Genomic DNA, 16,094 nt, shown 5'->3' on the forward strand with positions numbered 1-16,094 from the left:
TCTTGTAAATACAAAGTACTGCGGGGAGACTGAGATGTGGAAATCAATAGATTAAATCTTTTTGCCTTGATAAAGACATCAATTTGTCACAAATCCTAAGCCCTATCTCTGCAATATTACAACAATTCACTTGATTTCAAATGTCCGCTGTGGTTGAAAATAGAGATAAAATGCCAAAAGTGCATATCACAATGTATCTGGATTAATAACTGGGGAAGATAATTGGGATGATTTTAGCCATGATTGTGCAGCTCTGTTTCTACGCTGCTGTTCTCTTCACAAAGCTGTGGAGAAATAGTTCCTGTTCATCGGCAGCGTTGCTCTGAAATTACTCATGAATATTATCAGCGACTCCAAAGGGGGGGAGGGGGGGAGAAACACACTGATGTAGAGTTGCAGTCTATCAGCGGCGGCGTGCTGCTGCCTCGCTCGCTGCACAGTGTGTGTTTCAGGCTGTTGTGACTGTAAGGATCTGAAGATGGAGATCAAACGTCACATTACACTGAACTTAATCAGCTCAGTGTGTGTGTGTGTGTGTGTGTGTGTGCAGAGTGCAAGTGTGCTTCTCAAATAAAATATGTGACTGTGTGTGGGTGTGATGATCCGTATCAGTTTACTTTTTAAAAGCCAACAGCACTCAATCCACTCAGTTTAAGGATTCCTGTATGTTGTTTTCTGTGTTGGAGAATGTTATTTCCTCAGCTGTTTACACACACTGCCGGCCTTCTACGCTAACGTTAGCAATCCAGCTAGCGATAGCCTAGCTAGCAAGCGATCTTCAGCTATTTCAGGGGATTATGAATATAAACACCACAGGAAATTGATTGTCATAGCACGATAGTTATCAAGGAATATCCATGTCTTTTAAATTTGTACTTGTGTTTCACTTGTGACATTTATGGTCACTTCCACCCCGTTGATCCGGATCCATTCTTAGTCAAAATCCCAAGGTTTCCAAAGATACCAAACATGTCAGGCTGAATTACAGGGAAATGTGTATAAAATGATGCACAAACATCTAGATTTTTTTTTCCATTTGCTGTTATGGTGCAGCCTTAAACACTAGTGTCATAGGTTCAGATGTTTAACTCAGTGTAAGTGTGATGTAGCTTCAGTGAAGCGCTGGAACGAGCAGATACAGAACATGTATGTGACGTTGTTATACAGTATAGAAAAATGTTTTAAGGGGAAACTTAGGCTCCAAAGGGTTAACCAATCGTCCGAGGTCGCTCCTTATAACACTAGAAAGGCCAATGGATTTTGGGGGTCTCAATTGAAAGGGGTTAAAAATAGTGATAATTTCCAATGTTACTCGTATAAATCATTTTCATACCACTTTCAGACTGAAATTAATACTGACATTTTTACTATTTCTCTGCATGATTTTGAAAATCCAACAACAATGGTTTTGTACAGAAAGTGGGTCTAGGAAAAGTCAAGGAGGAACACTTCTAAAAATCAAAACAGCCCTGATTTGACTGCTTGACGGCCTGTCTAGTGTTAAATTCTTAGAAGATAGAAATAGAAATTCTGAGAAAATAGAAGTTAAAAATTAGAAGGTGTAATACTAGATATAAAGTCCACATATCACTTTGCTGGAGTATTTAAATACAATTTAGAAAAAACACAAATCAACAAATAATATTGGGTGATTTGGTCCATTTAAATAGTTAAAGTAAGACTACATCTGGTTCTGTATGTATTTGGAAAAGTAATAAATTGGGATAGTATGTGATATTCTGCTTTACTGATAGATACAGTATATCCAAACATGCATGCATACATTATTGATCAGCAGGAGGAAATGAGGTTGTGATGTATGCATGCAGGGAAACATGTGAGTCACCCAAACTACCCCTCAAGCTATAAAAATGTTACTTCCTTATTGAATTCATCAATCCACCGCTACTGTGTGAGCAAAATAACATAACAGATATTTCAGCTGTAAAATTTTGATAGTTCCATCAGTCCCCGTTGTCTGAGGCGAGACCTCCCTCTGGGTGCCAGCAGATGCCGAGGATGTTTAATTCATCATTTTGCCACTGTCGTATTAAGTGAAAAAAACACAACAGATGGACTCGACTGCAAAATTCAGACACCTCATTTAGTTCCTACCTCTGGGTAGAAGCAGATGTCTGGGATGGAGGCCGACTCGTTGTACGTCTGGTTTCGGAAGGTGCTGGACTTGTCGAAATCGCACCACAGCTGCAGGAGACCAACGGGGGGGATTATTGTTGTTGTACAGCATTAAACTGATGCAGGATCAGTGTAAGAATACCCAAAATCCATCCTCATACATTTTTCATCAAGCCTTTAATCTTTCAAGATGCTCGGGTCAGAAATCCAAATCTGACTGTGGGCAAACAGGGTGAGATGCTGCTCCCTCTGCTTAATAAGACCGTTATTACAGGAGGAGCTCATATTAAAGTAATAATCAGCAACATTTTCACATAAATAAATGTTGTTTTGCTGCTCCCTATGGGTGATTGATATAATACAACAGTGATCCAACCTATATCCAGTTCATGAAATCTTTTCCATTTGCTGTTCTAAACAGCTGGTGTCTGGTAGCTCTTTCCTGGCAAAAATCCTCTGCCACTACTATATTTCACTCAATATAATATAATAATATAGCAAGTGATGCGTTTTACGTTTGTTTGGAATAAACAGAAGAAGAAGAACTGGGTAGTTAGCATGAGCAGCGATAGCCACCATGGCTGAACAGACAAAGAAAAGAGAAACTCAAACTGCAGCAACAGAGAAATCCAAGCTCCGCCCACACTGTTTGATTGACAGGTGATCTGTGGGAAATGAGGAACTCAAGGATTACCACTTCATAGCCAAAATCATAGTTAAAAGTCATCTTTTCAAGTAATATTTCACATCCCATTTCTTCCTCCTGTACCTGTTCTGTCACATATATAACTCCTGTCATGAAAAAACAATTCTACCTTTTCACCTCAACTTTCATTTTTCACAGACTTGCTCATTATAGGAACACAGGAATATATATTTTTTTACATCTACTGCCAGGACACTTTGGCTATGCCCTTCCACTCCCTGCTGTTGGTTGCTTGTAAAGTGATCTAGTGATTTCATTTCATTCTACCTTTTAACTCGGTGTAAGTTGCTCCAGATAAGCGAGTTTCTATACCTAAAAGGTAGAAAGTGAATGTATTGCCTTACAAAAGCCTTGTAAGAGCGACCAACCACTTGCAGTTTAATTTAAATTCAATTGCAAAGAAAAAAGCAAAAAACACTCCATATCAGTGGTGAGGATCTATTAGTTTCTTTGTGATTACGTCTCCTTTTTTCCATTGACAAACAGATCCTTTTCTCACTGGTAAAGGCCTTGCGGCTGTATAATGCGCTCCGCTTGATGCAATCAGCGACCTTGCAACATCACAAGCTAATTATGAGCTTGTTTCATGTGCTTTGGTTCAAGTAATGACTAGCGAGCCAGTGTTTTCCACATCCCGCCCGTAGAAGGACGGCGCCGCCATATCGGGTAAATTGGGGTCGATGAGGTCGGGCTTTCAGAGGACAAGGTGTGGGGACTGAAACATGGCTTTTGAATTAATGAATCCCAAAGTGATGAAAGGGGCTTGTCATTTAACGCTGCCTCCACAGAGCCGAGCCGATCACATAATCCTCCTTATTTTGAAATTCAAACACGAAAGCTCGATGGAAAGATGCGTACAGCGGAGCGGGGTTCCCACGCTCACATCAAGCTTTTCAATGGCTTTCAAGGTCTCTGTTTGGTGAAATTCAAGGACCCCAAATTGGCTTGTGTTGTGGTCAAAGTTATGGTGAAAACTTTCATTTTAAAACCAAATCTCCATCACAGGGTTTTCCTCAGGATGGGAACTGTTGATTTTAGGACAGAGAAAAGTGAAGCATACTGATGAATTTGGGTGATATATTCTAATGAAAAATCAAGTTCTTTCAAGGCCCATTCATTCATTTTCAAAATCGATCACAGCCTTATTTTATTTTTCTCAAATCCACAAACTTTAAAGACAGTTCTAGGCCTGTGGGGAACCCTCTTAAAGGTTCTCCAACGTTCAGAATTTATTTAATGATTCTTAGTCATTTCAGAAGAACTGGACCGATGCCCTATTGGTCACCAGTATTGGGGTTGTTACTGGAAAAAAGTAATAAATGACACATTACTCGTTACCTTTCTTAAAAGTAATGAATTACTTTACTTGTTACTCCCTCAGAAAAGTAATTATTTACTCTACTCGTTTCATTACTTTTGCGTTACACCCTAAAACGATTGCACTCGGCTTAATTGCGTTCATTGGGACGATAAACACTAAAGACACTAAATCTGTCTTTAAGGTTGTTAATAAAGACAGAGATTACAGCATTAAATACATTTTTACCACTTTGTCGGCTCGTTCATGTCGCTCTGCTGTAATTCTGATATTTCCGACAGGACTTGAAGGCAGCAGAAGACGAGGGGAATCTGTCATAGATATTACACCAATAAAGAGTTAAAGAGGCTGAAGAATGAAACACAAGCAACGACCCATCTGTTAGATCAGGAAGTGTAATGTGATTACTGAGACCGGAACAGTAAAGCCTTACTTTACTCTGTTACAGGAAAAAGTAATGCGATTACAGTAAGGCATTACACGTCACTGCTGGTCCCTCACTACTCCTCCCTCTTACTGTCCCCCCTGTTCAAATGAACTGGATCGATTGAACTGAATGGAACCGGAGACAGAACTCACGATATTGATCATGGCCGCCAGGAAGTTGATGAGGATCGAGACGAAGACGATGACGTTGCGCGCCGCGTACGTCTCGTTGATCCAGCAGCAGGCTTTGCGCAGGACTAAAGGCAGACACTTGTAGTCCTCCGCCGTGGTAACTAGGACCAGGCAGGAGTGCAGGACGATGAGAACGGAGAACTGGATCACCATGGTAACCATCCTGCACACAACGAGAAAAACACACGTCGCCGTCGGGTGGAGGCCGGAGCGTTAGGGTACAGTTTGAAAAAAGTCAAAAAGTGTCAATTTCAACACATTTAAACATCCCAGCAAACATTTAGACATTGAATAGATGTTGATGTGACGACCTGCACCAACGCTGACGACGAGTCTAAACACAGAAAGTTGAGACCCGATACCTCCGAGTCGTCCAGAGCTGCTGCCTGCATCGTTTTGTGAAATCAGAACCTACATATCCTTCTGACAGCAGCTCAAAACAGTTTCCAAATCTGTTTTAATATGAACTTTTACCACAATGTTGTAAATATTTTGTTCTTGTTTGGGTCGGCGTTGAACTCGTTACTTGTGCCAATACAGTATCTGTTGCTATTAACATACAGTATGCTGTATAGAAAAGTGACTGTTGAAATGTCAGTTGACTCAAACTAGATGCATTCAATTGTTGAAAATGACGCCCTTTTAAGAGTGTAAAGCAGAACTTAGTGTATATAGATTACAGACTTATGTGTCATTTAACACTAGAAAGGACAGTGGATTTTGGGAGAATAGGAGAAGGCCAACAAGCTGTTCATTGAATTGGGTAAATATTCCTTGCGTGATTTTTGGAGGTGTGACCAAGTCATCTTTGCTAGAGTCCCAAGTCAAGTCGCAAGTCCAAGTCAAGTCCATGTCATTAATGTCAAGTCCCAAGTCTAAATGTAGAACAGCAAGTCAAGTCAGAACAAATCAAGAGTCCAGTATCAATTTAATATCTTAAAGAAAACTAAATATCTAGGACTTTTCAATGCAATATGGTTTTAATAGGATAAAAACTTGGTAAGAGCATCATGAGTTTGATTTCTATAATCAGTTTCAACTTCAATAAATTCAATCATTCCATACAAATTCAGAAAACAGAATTTAAATTCAGTCGTCCGCTGGAACAAATCTCATCACTTTCAATCTAAGTCATTTACACAAACACAAGATCTCAAGTCAAGACTTTAGAAACCTTTTCAAGTCATCAAAGTACAAGTCAGAGTCAAGTCCCAAGTCACCAGAACCCAAGTCAAGTCGAGTCTCAAGTCTTCTCTTCATGCATCAAGTCAAGTCACACTTGATTGTTTGAGACTTGACTTGATGCATGAAGAGAAGACTTGAGTCAAGTCAAGTCTCAAGTCTTCTCTTCATGCATCAAGTCAAGTCTCAAACAATCAAGTGTGACTTGTCATGTGACTCAAGTCCTCACCTCTGGTGACTTTAAAAATCTGACACGGGTTTGTACAGAAAGTGGGTTTAGGAAAAGTTATGGACGGATTTGCCAATGCAAAATGACAATCAATTGACCATGACTTGGCCTTTCTAGAGTTAATAATTTGTTAGATGGTTTTGTTGCATCGTCTAAATGCATGGAAACACTTCTCCATTTACTCCTGAGATTGAATATACATGATCATTGTCGGGAATCTAGCGATTTTGACCTTTCACCTCCTCACTACTGGTTGCTTGTAATATTGGCGATCTAGGAATCGAATACTTAAAGCCTAAAATGTAAATGTAATACAGATTTAAATGACTAATTGACTGTGATTATCAAGCCCCAGACTGTCTGTTTGTGTCATGTGGCTCAAACATGCGTCTAAAGCAAATACGGTGAAATCTGAAATCTGCCCGCCTTCTCGAACGTCGCTCCTCTTTTACCTGGCGGAGGGAAGCAGGCTTTGGATGGTGGTGATGAAGATGAGCACGATGAAGGCGCACACCAGGTTGGATTTGAACACTTCGTCCCTCATCTGGGAGTACTGCGCCGTGAAGGGGAGAAGAAGAAGAAGAAGAAAAAGGAGGAGGAGGAAGAGGAGGAGGAGGTGAGGGGAAGATAGAGAGACAAGTTTTCAGACAAACAGGAGAGACTAACGGAACACACTCCGCCTCACCCACACCAAGGCACTGCCACAGACGCATGCAACGGTTCAACCACAAGCGTTAGAGAGAGACAGGAGCCGGTGGGTTAGCGGTGGGGTCCTGGGGAACGTGCGAAGCCGACCGGCGAAAGCTAGCTGCTAGCCGAGCCAGAGACACAGACGAGGAGCTCGGATCCAAAATAAGATGGGCATCGTTTGGGGGGAAGAAGTGACATCGACTCTTATGAGTTAACAGCAAAGTTAAAACGGGTTATGATAGTGTTTTTAAAAGGGGAGTGCATCAAATTAGGGCCTCGGCTAAGAGCTTTAAGATCTGGATCCTCTGAATTTTAGAGATATTGAATGATAAACTTCAGGAGGTGATTTTTATTTCCCAAAAAGCAAATGCACTACCAAGCAAAAGTTTGGACCCACCTGGTTAAATGTTCTGTGTTTTCTCATTCTCTTAAAGCCATTTTGATCTAAAGGCTTCTGCTTAAATGCTTGAAATGAGTTTCTTAGACAAATATAAATAGTGAAGTTGATCCTATGTATGAATTTCTTTCCAAAGCCTTTTGCCTTTCCATCAAGGCAAAGGGCGGCTGCTTTAAAGAATCTAAAATATAAGATAGTTTTGATTTGTTTAACACTTTTTTGGTCGCTGCATAATTCCATTTGTGTTATTTCATAGTTTTGACGTCTTTACTGTTATTCTAAAATGTGCAAAATTGTAAAAATTAAGAAAAACTGTCCAAACTTTTGACTGGTAGTGTATATAAATACATACTGTATGTAGCATTTTGGAAATGAACACAACCTTCCGACAGCAATGGTAACAAATCAACCAAAGTGAATTGTTGGAAAAGTGACCTGAATTTAAAGTTATGATCTGCTGTGATAAAAGGGGAACATGTCTGGTGTCTGGTGCTTCAGAAAGAGATCATTAGCTTTTCCTGGAGGATGAACCACGCTGCTGAGTCACCGGTCTGCGCCGGACGGTTTGAGTCATCCAAGTCTTAAACTTTCCACCCCTCGACCCCCCGCTGCCCCCTCGCTCTGTCTCTTTCTCAAAGGGTGCTGGGAAATTAGCAAGAGGATGCTTCATGTTTCGTCACAACTTTGCCAAAAAAATAAGGGAGGCCAACAGCAAGTCACTGCACATTAACTGAGAGATTAAGAGATCAACCAAAAGGGTCTGGAAATGCTGAAGTTTCTAAGATGGCAGCGGGATTAAAGGGGGAAACACAGATATGGGGGGAGAAGGGCCGATATGAAGCTCAACTCAAAGGTCGAAGGTGTGTTTATTCATGGAACAAAAAAAATGGGGGAAGGAGGGGACAAAAAGCACAAAAAAAAAAAAAAAAAAAGTTGAACGTGTCAACTTTTTCCACAAGACTGTAAAAGGGAAACAGGTCCATGGCATGGACTTTTGGTCATGAGTAAACTGAAGGGGGTTCTGCGTTCTCGGCAAAGCCAATCAGCATTGCCAAAGACCAACTTGTCGCCTAGCTAACCGCTCTCCACAAAAAACCAAAGTCGATTCATTTCAATTTGTGGGATTCAACATGAGTCATGGTCAAATTGGTTTAACGCTCAAGTACAATATTGCCAATAGCTCGATAAAAATCCGATCACGTCGTTCAGAAGAGTTACTTGAACGGTGTGGGTGTTATGAATCTGTTGGTAGAGCTTTGTGTCTCTTCATGCACACTAGAAGAGGAACAAGACTACTGAGGAAAAGAAACAGCCGGACCGGTATGATGTGTTGCATTATTATTGCATTAATTTCCCAGCGTCCCTCAGTTACATCATCAGGCCTGGACGTGACTCATGCAAGTGTACGGCAAATAATTCCCTTAAGAGTAAAACAGATCTTCCTCAGCAATATTATCATTGGTGTATTTTTAAGAGCCTTTAGCTTACTCATGATAGGAAAAAAAAACTGTTGGTTGTTATTTTTCTTCTGAAAATCGTATCTAAGAATAGATATGAGGAGGGAGAGAGAGAGAAAAAAAAAACAGTATCTGTCTAAAACCCCAGCTACCTTCTCTTCCAGGCTGGAGTCTTTAAACATCAGTGAGAAAGGCTTGATATGCTCTCTTCTCAACTTATCGCCACTCCGTAAGTCGATGGCGCTCTCTATTCGCTTGTTAATTTCCTCAGGACCAGAGTGGACATGCAAAGCTTGTGCGAGATGGTTTGGAAGCAGATTTATCGAATTTCTCGTTAGGGCAGCCAGAGTCTAAGGGGGGAAAGCACATGCACATAGAATGAACCTGCTTGTCCCCCTTTGTTCCATTCAAGTTACAAAAAAAACAAAAAAAAACAAAAAGACACAATTACGTTCAGTACATACACAAAAGAAAGAAAAAAAAAAAGAAAAAGGAAAAGGAAGAAAAAGGGAAGACCAAAATGCAACGTTCTCGATCAGACAGACAGCTCAGAGCAGGTCATGCATCTCTCATCCATCCGCTCCGTGATGTTAGTGGAGACACGGGTCAGACCGCCACACACTTCACAATAAATAAATAAATAAATAAATAAATAAATCTGTCACTGAGCCCACAACCATGATCAGAAGGATGAAAGGGTGAGGGGAGAGACAAACACAGAACAGATGACAAAATATAAAAAAAATTAAAGCGCGGCGTGGAGGACAGAAACTCAAGACCGGAAAAACTGTCAGCAGAGGAAAAGTTTCGCTCCAAAACGACAGATCCGCTGCTCGGGAACACTCACACACACACACACACACACACACACACACACACTTTCAAAAATGCACAAAATTAAAACAAATCATGGGATGTTTTTGCACAGAAGGAAACTTAAGTATCCTGGAAGTAAGCTAAGGCCTCGGTTGACAAAATAATCAGACTTTCACAGACTGGACTCTTTGTTCAATGATTTTTCCCACCAAAAAAAATGGATGTTAAAGCAATATTCCACTTCGTTTTAGTGTTCATGTGAAAACAAAGTGGAATATTGCTTTAAGCGTTTTGGAAATGAACTCTTCAAAAACATATCTGTCTTCTGTCAGTATAGAAAACATCCACATAAAATATTAATATGTATCTGAGATGGGCTAATGATCAAGACCCCAAGGATCAAATCCAGAGATGGAGTGGAGCGCAAACCCAGCTAAAATCAGTTTATAAAGCTTTTTTATTGGCAGAATAGAGTTTACCCAGGCCGATTCAGGCCGACATAAAAATCCCTAGTATGCATCACAGTAAGCAGCATCAAATGGATGTAAGTTATATGAGAATAGGGTCTTTTAAGGAAAAAAACGCATAAATTAAGGCTTTTTTCTTTTTGTTTGCTGTGGTTTTTGTTTGTCTTGTCCTTTTTATTTCCCGCTACATCACTGACTGAATCTCATTGCTTCTCTTCTCTCTCAATAAAGAAAAAGCTTCCCGTTCCCCTCCTTTTTTAAAAATGTGTACTATGTAATATGTATTGCATCTCTGGACAGCGGCGGAAAGAGTAGAAGAATGTCCTACTCCAGCTGAAGTACTGTTACTTTGGTGATGTTTTACTCAAATAGAAGTAAAAGTGCTGCTGTAAAAATCTGCTTCAGTAAAAGTAAAAAGTGTCTGATTTAAAATGTCCTCAGAGTAAAAGTTCCTGAGTTCCTCTTTAGAACAGAGAACGTTGTTAGCTGTGATCTTTTCCATGTGATTCTAAAAGGAGAGAGGTCAGAGTTCAAACTAGATTCTTTTCACTGGAAACATTAGAAATGAGAAAATAAAGTGCAGAAACAAAGTAAAGTCAGATTCCTCTTCTCACTGTGAATGGATCCACAGTTTGTCAGTTTACGTTGATCCAGTTTCTGCTGCTGATGGAGAGACACAATCTGTTCTGTGATGGATGGGATTTAAAATGTGTCAAGTACAGTACTTACTCAAAAAAGTACACTAAAAAAGCTACTCAATCACAGTAATTTGAGTAAATGTAATTAGTGACTTCACTGGAAAAAAACTCCATCCTTATAAGTCATTTCGTCTGTTATTGAGTCCTAAAAAATCTTAAAACAGTGGAAAAAATCGGCAGGGGGTTCAATAATTTCACTTGTTTCCAATGCAAATCAACTTGTTTGAAGAATTTAGTAGAATCAAGAGTCATTTTCTTGACAGCAGTGCAGTGATCTGCCTTATTCTGACACTCATTTCTAGAAAACTCCTGAAACAAGTGAAGCTGCAGTGGAAACAAGTGGAGTTATCTCTCCTCACTGCAGAATGTTTCTCTTGGTTTAAGAAAAATAAGATTTGAAGGCTGAACATGAGACTAGATGACTGGTTGAGATGGATGTTCTGGAGTCAGTTAAGGTTCGCTCTTATCTCTCCTGGTGAAAACGTCACTTTCATTCAAGAGCAGCACTCGAGGTAAAAGTGAGAAGGTCATTAGTGAAGATCAGACTCATTTTCTCACAGATATTGACATTAGCTCTCCGCCATTAGCTCTGAGTTATCCTCTCCTTCAGCAGGCAGACGGCAGCGCTGGACAAATTACCCTTTGGAGTGTCGCGGGCCTATAGACCCTGCAGCCATTAATGTGATTATGAGGAGTGTGTGTGTGTGTGTGTGTGTGTGTGTGTCTGACCAACTCCCACCATCCGTATATTCAGCCATTCCGGTGTATCACCTCATCTCGCTTAATCCGACACGATCGCCTCGGCAAATGAGATCCATCACACATCTCCATTAAAAGTTCATCGTTAGAGTCTCAAATTCTCGGTCTTGAGGTGTCTTTTTTTTTTTCACCTGCCGGGTGTGTTCTGACTGTCGCCGGCCGGCGTTACGAGCAGATTCGAGTCTAATCAGAGTTAGCTCCGGATTCCAAACGACCGCAATTTGGCGCTCCATCGCTCCGTTCCTCGTAAATCACAGGAAATTGCGGCACTCGGCTCCGTCAGCGGGAAAGATCGGGCGTTTTGAGACAGTTTAGACATTCAGCGGGAAGTTGTGCAGTTCAGACCAATCAGAGGACTCATTCAGCCGACTGGCAGTACGGTCATTTCAGCTATCAAGACTACAAAAAAAAAAAAATCTACCTGTTTATCTCCCTTTCTTCACACTCATTCTTCAATCTCATGGTACTTTCCTCTCTATTCCAAATCAAGAAAAGAGCAGAATCTAATTACTGTCTTAGTAGTAATAGTTTTGTCACAATATCAAAATGTTGTGCCAACGCCAGCAGCCCAGGCATCACAGTTTTGATTCTAAACAAAAACACTATTCAAACAATAAAAGAAAAATAACATAGTATACTTTTAGATTTCTTTCCCATCAGTCTCCAGCTGATAGTTGCATCATTTTCTGGTAAAACGTGAAGCAAATATGAATAAATGAATAAAGGCTTTTTAAAGTTAAAACCTTCACGAGTGCCTGGTCTGGGATCAGTTTCCCATTTTTTTTTTTTTTCACTGAAGTACCTTGCCCCTATCCAAGAGCACCTGAGGTTTTTTGAATGGCCGAACCGCTCTAGTTACCTTTCTTCTTCAAGCTTTTACAAAGATTTGTGATTTGTGTTAGTGGATGATAGTAAATGTGATGTGAAACAACAAAATTCTCTGGAGAAACTCTACTACTGTTCGTCAAATCATCAATCATCATGTTTTAAGCATCAGTACTCACCTCTGTCACTATTTTGGCCCTTTTCTTACTAATTACTTTGGTCTTTGCCAAATACCTTATGCCTCCACCAGAATAAAATACTACCTGAATATAAGCTGCTCATCTCTGCTGTTAACACTCAGTAAAGAGCAGAGCTGGAGGAAATCCCCATGGCGACGAGAGCTGAACTGAAGCTGAACTGAAGCTGAACTTGAACTTGAGGAAGCCTCTGCTGCATGTGAATACAGAAGCCTGGCCCGTGTGTCACATCATTAGCATATTTAGAGCTGCCACAGGAAATGTATGAGGCTGATTTTAATGAAAACAATTGGACAGCGTGTCATGGAGGCAGGCTATCAGGGGAGCATCAAATACTTAACAAGTACAGATGTGTGAAGTCCCCAGGCGGCTCCCTGCTGATGACATGCGCCTAATTATTTATCACTTTATTTGAATGTGATCTCAGCTCTCCGGCTCTTCAGTTCATCAGCTGTCTGCATCTCTACTGTGGAGACAACAGGAACGTAACAGGAACGTAACAGTAAGTAACGCTAGGCTGCTGGGCGAGCTAGTCCGTGTCAGCACCTGAACCGTGGCTTGTAACATACTACATACATGCACAGAAGCACAGAGCGTGTTGTCTTACCCTCATGAAAGATTTAGCTATTCGATTCCAGATTCAGTTTCCCATTTTAAATCACTTCTTAAAGCCTATTTAATCAAACAGGCATTTTCTTAATTTAATTTTACAGTGTTTTATAGTTTTATATTCATGTTCAGGGACTGTTGCACTGCTTGTCAGCATTTTATGTCCTGTGCTTGTTGCCCTCTTTCCTTCAGTCTGTTTTTGATTTTCTGTTTGTTTTTAACTTGCCTTGCCTTGCAACTTGTTTTGAAAAGTGCTATAACAATAAAGTCTTACTTGCTTACTATATATCACCATGCATCACTGTATGGCAGTGGTCCATGCAAAACGAAAAACCCAGAAGTTTGTTCTCTTATTCACTTATTTGAAGACCCGTTATTCTGCACCAGCATCCAGCGATCAAATCCAAAACTAATCCATTCTAGACGAGGCAGCGATACAAATTTCTCCACGTGGGCAGCGTCAGTAGACTCATTCAGTGCGGCCCTTCCACATGTTGTTGGTAGCGTGTGAAACACAACGCCCTCTTTAACGGCTTTTTAATAATTTGAACACCACAGCATCGTTCTCTCTCCACTCTCACTTTTCTGAACTGGAAAAACAGTTGAGAAACTTTCCTCATGAAGAGGAGAATGCAGGTAAAGTCGATCGGTTAAAGCTACACTAGCAACTAAATACCCAGAAATCATGTAATGCAATTTTTTTGCATAAATATCTTGCCTGATGCAGCTTTAAAGTAATAAGAAATGTATTTATGCTTTGAAATTTCAGAACTTCAATACTTAGAAATCATGTAATGTGATTGTTTTGCATAAATATCTTGCCTAATGCAGCATTAAAGTAATAAGAAATGTTTTTAAGCCTTGAGACAGATAAGACATGGATTGCGCAAAAACGGGTTACAACTCCTCATATTGGGAGGCCGGTCCTAATACTTTGCACGCCACTCGATAACGTACCTGCCCTCACGCACCCACAAAGGTCATGGCTGACGTTCGTACGAGCCACGCTGCCATGATTGTGTTTGGCGTGCGCGTCCCTGAGGAAACACGCAGCCTAAAGGCCACACGCTTCCAGCTCTGACATTTCTCTTATTCAGACCGGCCGGCGGGATTTGGCCCTGAGCGCTGGGCGGCTGTAAAGGGCCAGCGGTATGGGGCCACATGTATGCTACATATTATTAACAAAACACATTGGTCTCTAGAAAATGCCAGCATGTGATGACAGGCAAAGGGCAAAGAGGGTGTGTGTGTGTGTGTGTGAGAGGGGGGGGTCCGATGTACAGATAGCATCAAAAGAATTTCAAACGCGGGATGTCTTGAGCTTCACATCTCTGCTTCTCTGCTGCAGATTATTTGATACTTTAGATCCAGAAGTGGTGTAATTCACTGGAACATGTCTAGTTTGGAGCGGGTGCTGTTCCAGGGATTGTAAGCAAGCGGTTACATAAAGCACAAACATGCTTCGGGGGGAAATGAAGAAGATACCAAGGAAAAGGGGGAAAAAAAAAAATACATGTTCCGAATCCTTTTTCTTTTGCCAACAGGAGCGGCAAACCTCCAATCGGCATATTTTGTTTGTGGTCGTGTGGAACTCGATGGGCGGAGCGCAGCGCTGACACGGTTACAAGTCTGAAACCGCATCAAGTCAGCGTAAAAAACGAGGGTGCTGCAAGGTGCTTTGACTAAAACTGTCCCCCAAATCAGTGGCTTTCAACCATGTGCCATCGAGGCCCAAAAGTCTACAGGTTTTCATTCCAGAAAAACACATTAACTGATTTTAATTACTACAAAGATGGTTCCCAGTAGAGCGCATACCGCCACCAACACCAGCAACTGTCAAGATCTGCCATTTCCACGTCAGATAGTCGACCAAATTAAACTTTTGTTAATTCTTTCGATACTGTATATTTGGCAAAGAAAGTGCATTAAACTCCAGCTTTTAAATGTGCCATATTTTAAAATGAGCAGCAGTTGCAGAGCAGCAGTGTCAGATGCTGCACTAACAAGGACTTTCTACAAAGTTTCATAATGATGCGTCAATCCGTTCAGAAGTTATATGTCTTTTTATGAGAAGCCACGCCCCCCTTTGGCCAATCGGTGTGAAAAGTTAATCAGTTCTTCCTCGCCCCATGACCAAACTTTCCACACAGTTTCATGCAAATCTGTTCATAACTTTTGGAGTGATCCTGCCAACAGACAGAAAAACAAACAAACAGAAGGAATGGGATGAAAACATAACTCCCGTCCAACTCCTTTGGCGGAGGTAACATGACTGAAAACCCCCCGCTCTGATATCTTATCAAATGTATTTTGACTGCGTAAAGTCCAAGGAGACAGCAAAATGGCAAAGGAAGCTCTTTTGAAGCCGGGGTTGGACCAGTTCCTGTTCTCCTTTTGAATTGTATCCAAAGTTGTAAATTCGGTGCTTTAGCCGTCGGCCATGTTCCTGTGAGGCCTGACCAGCGCTCCGTGTCTCGTATGTTGTTTTTGTACCTTGACGCTGATGAGGGCGGTGCAGCAGAAACGTGTCGGTGCTGAATAAAGACACAGTTCACACAGTTTTTCTACCTTAAGCACGTCATGTTGTCTTTGATTTTTGAGCGAAGCACCTCCAGATTTGATTTGTGTTTACACCATGTAACCACAGAGGAAAAGTCAGCGGCCTGGTTCACAGTCAGCAGGTTCCAGAAAAACTAAATTCAAGACTTTTTAAGAGCTTTCTAATGCTACCTGGATTTTATCTTAAAGGTCTCATATTCTCCACTTCCCAGAGTTTTATTTTGTGTCTTGAGGTCCATGCAAAGCTGTGTGTGTGGTGTCATGAACCAAAAACACTCTCAATCCATTTCTCCACGTTCATTTCCCAGCATCTCTCTGAGCCTTACCAAGAACAGGCTGTTTCTGTCGCCGTGTCTTTAAGGCTCATTAATATTAACGACCCCTCTGTTCTGATTGGCTAACCGTTTCGAGAGTGAAACGTGAGACGCCGC

At 41.1% G+C, this 16,094-nt stretch overlaps 1 protein-coding gene across 1 annotated transcript in view; it reads right to left on the minus strand.

The window, feature by feature from the left end:
* Positions 1–16,094, minus strand: part of adcy8 (adenylate cyclase 8 (brain)) — a 111,893-nt gene that overhangs the window by 23,763 nt on the left and 72,036 nt on the right. The window contains exons 8-11 of the mRNA XM_071903288.2: positions 8,886–9,083; positions 6,642–6,742; positions 4,740–4,941; positions 2,116–2,205 (exon numbers count right to left, since the gene is read on the minus strand). Coding sequence (XP_071759389.2) covers positions 2,116–2,205; positions 4,740–4,941; positions 6,642–6,742; positions 8,886–9,083 — 591 coding nt within the window. The remainder of the gene's footprint in view (positions 1–2,115; positions 2,206–4,739; positions 4,942–6,641; positions 6,743–8,885; positions 9,084–16,094) is intronic.

This window comes from Centroberyx gerrardi, chromosome 13 (assembly GCF_048128805.1).
Source record: "Centroberyx gerrardi isolate f3 chromosome 13, fCenGer3.hap1.cur.20231027, whole genome shotgun sequence".
Taxonomy (NCBI): Eukaryota; Metazoa; Chordata; class Actinopteri; order Beryciformes; family Berycidae; genus Centroberyx; species Centroberyx gerrardi.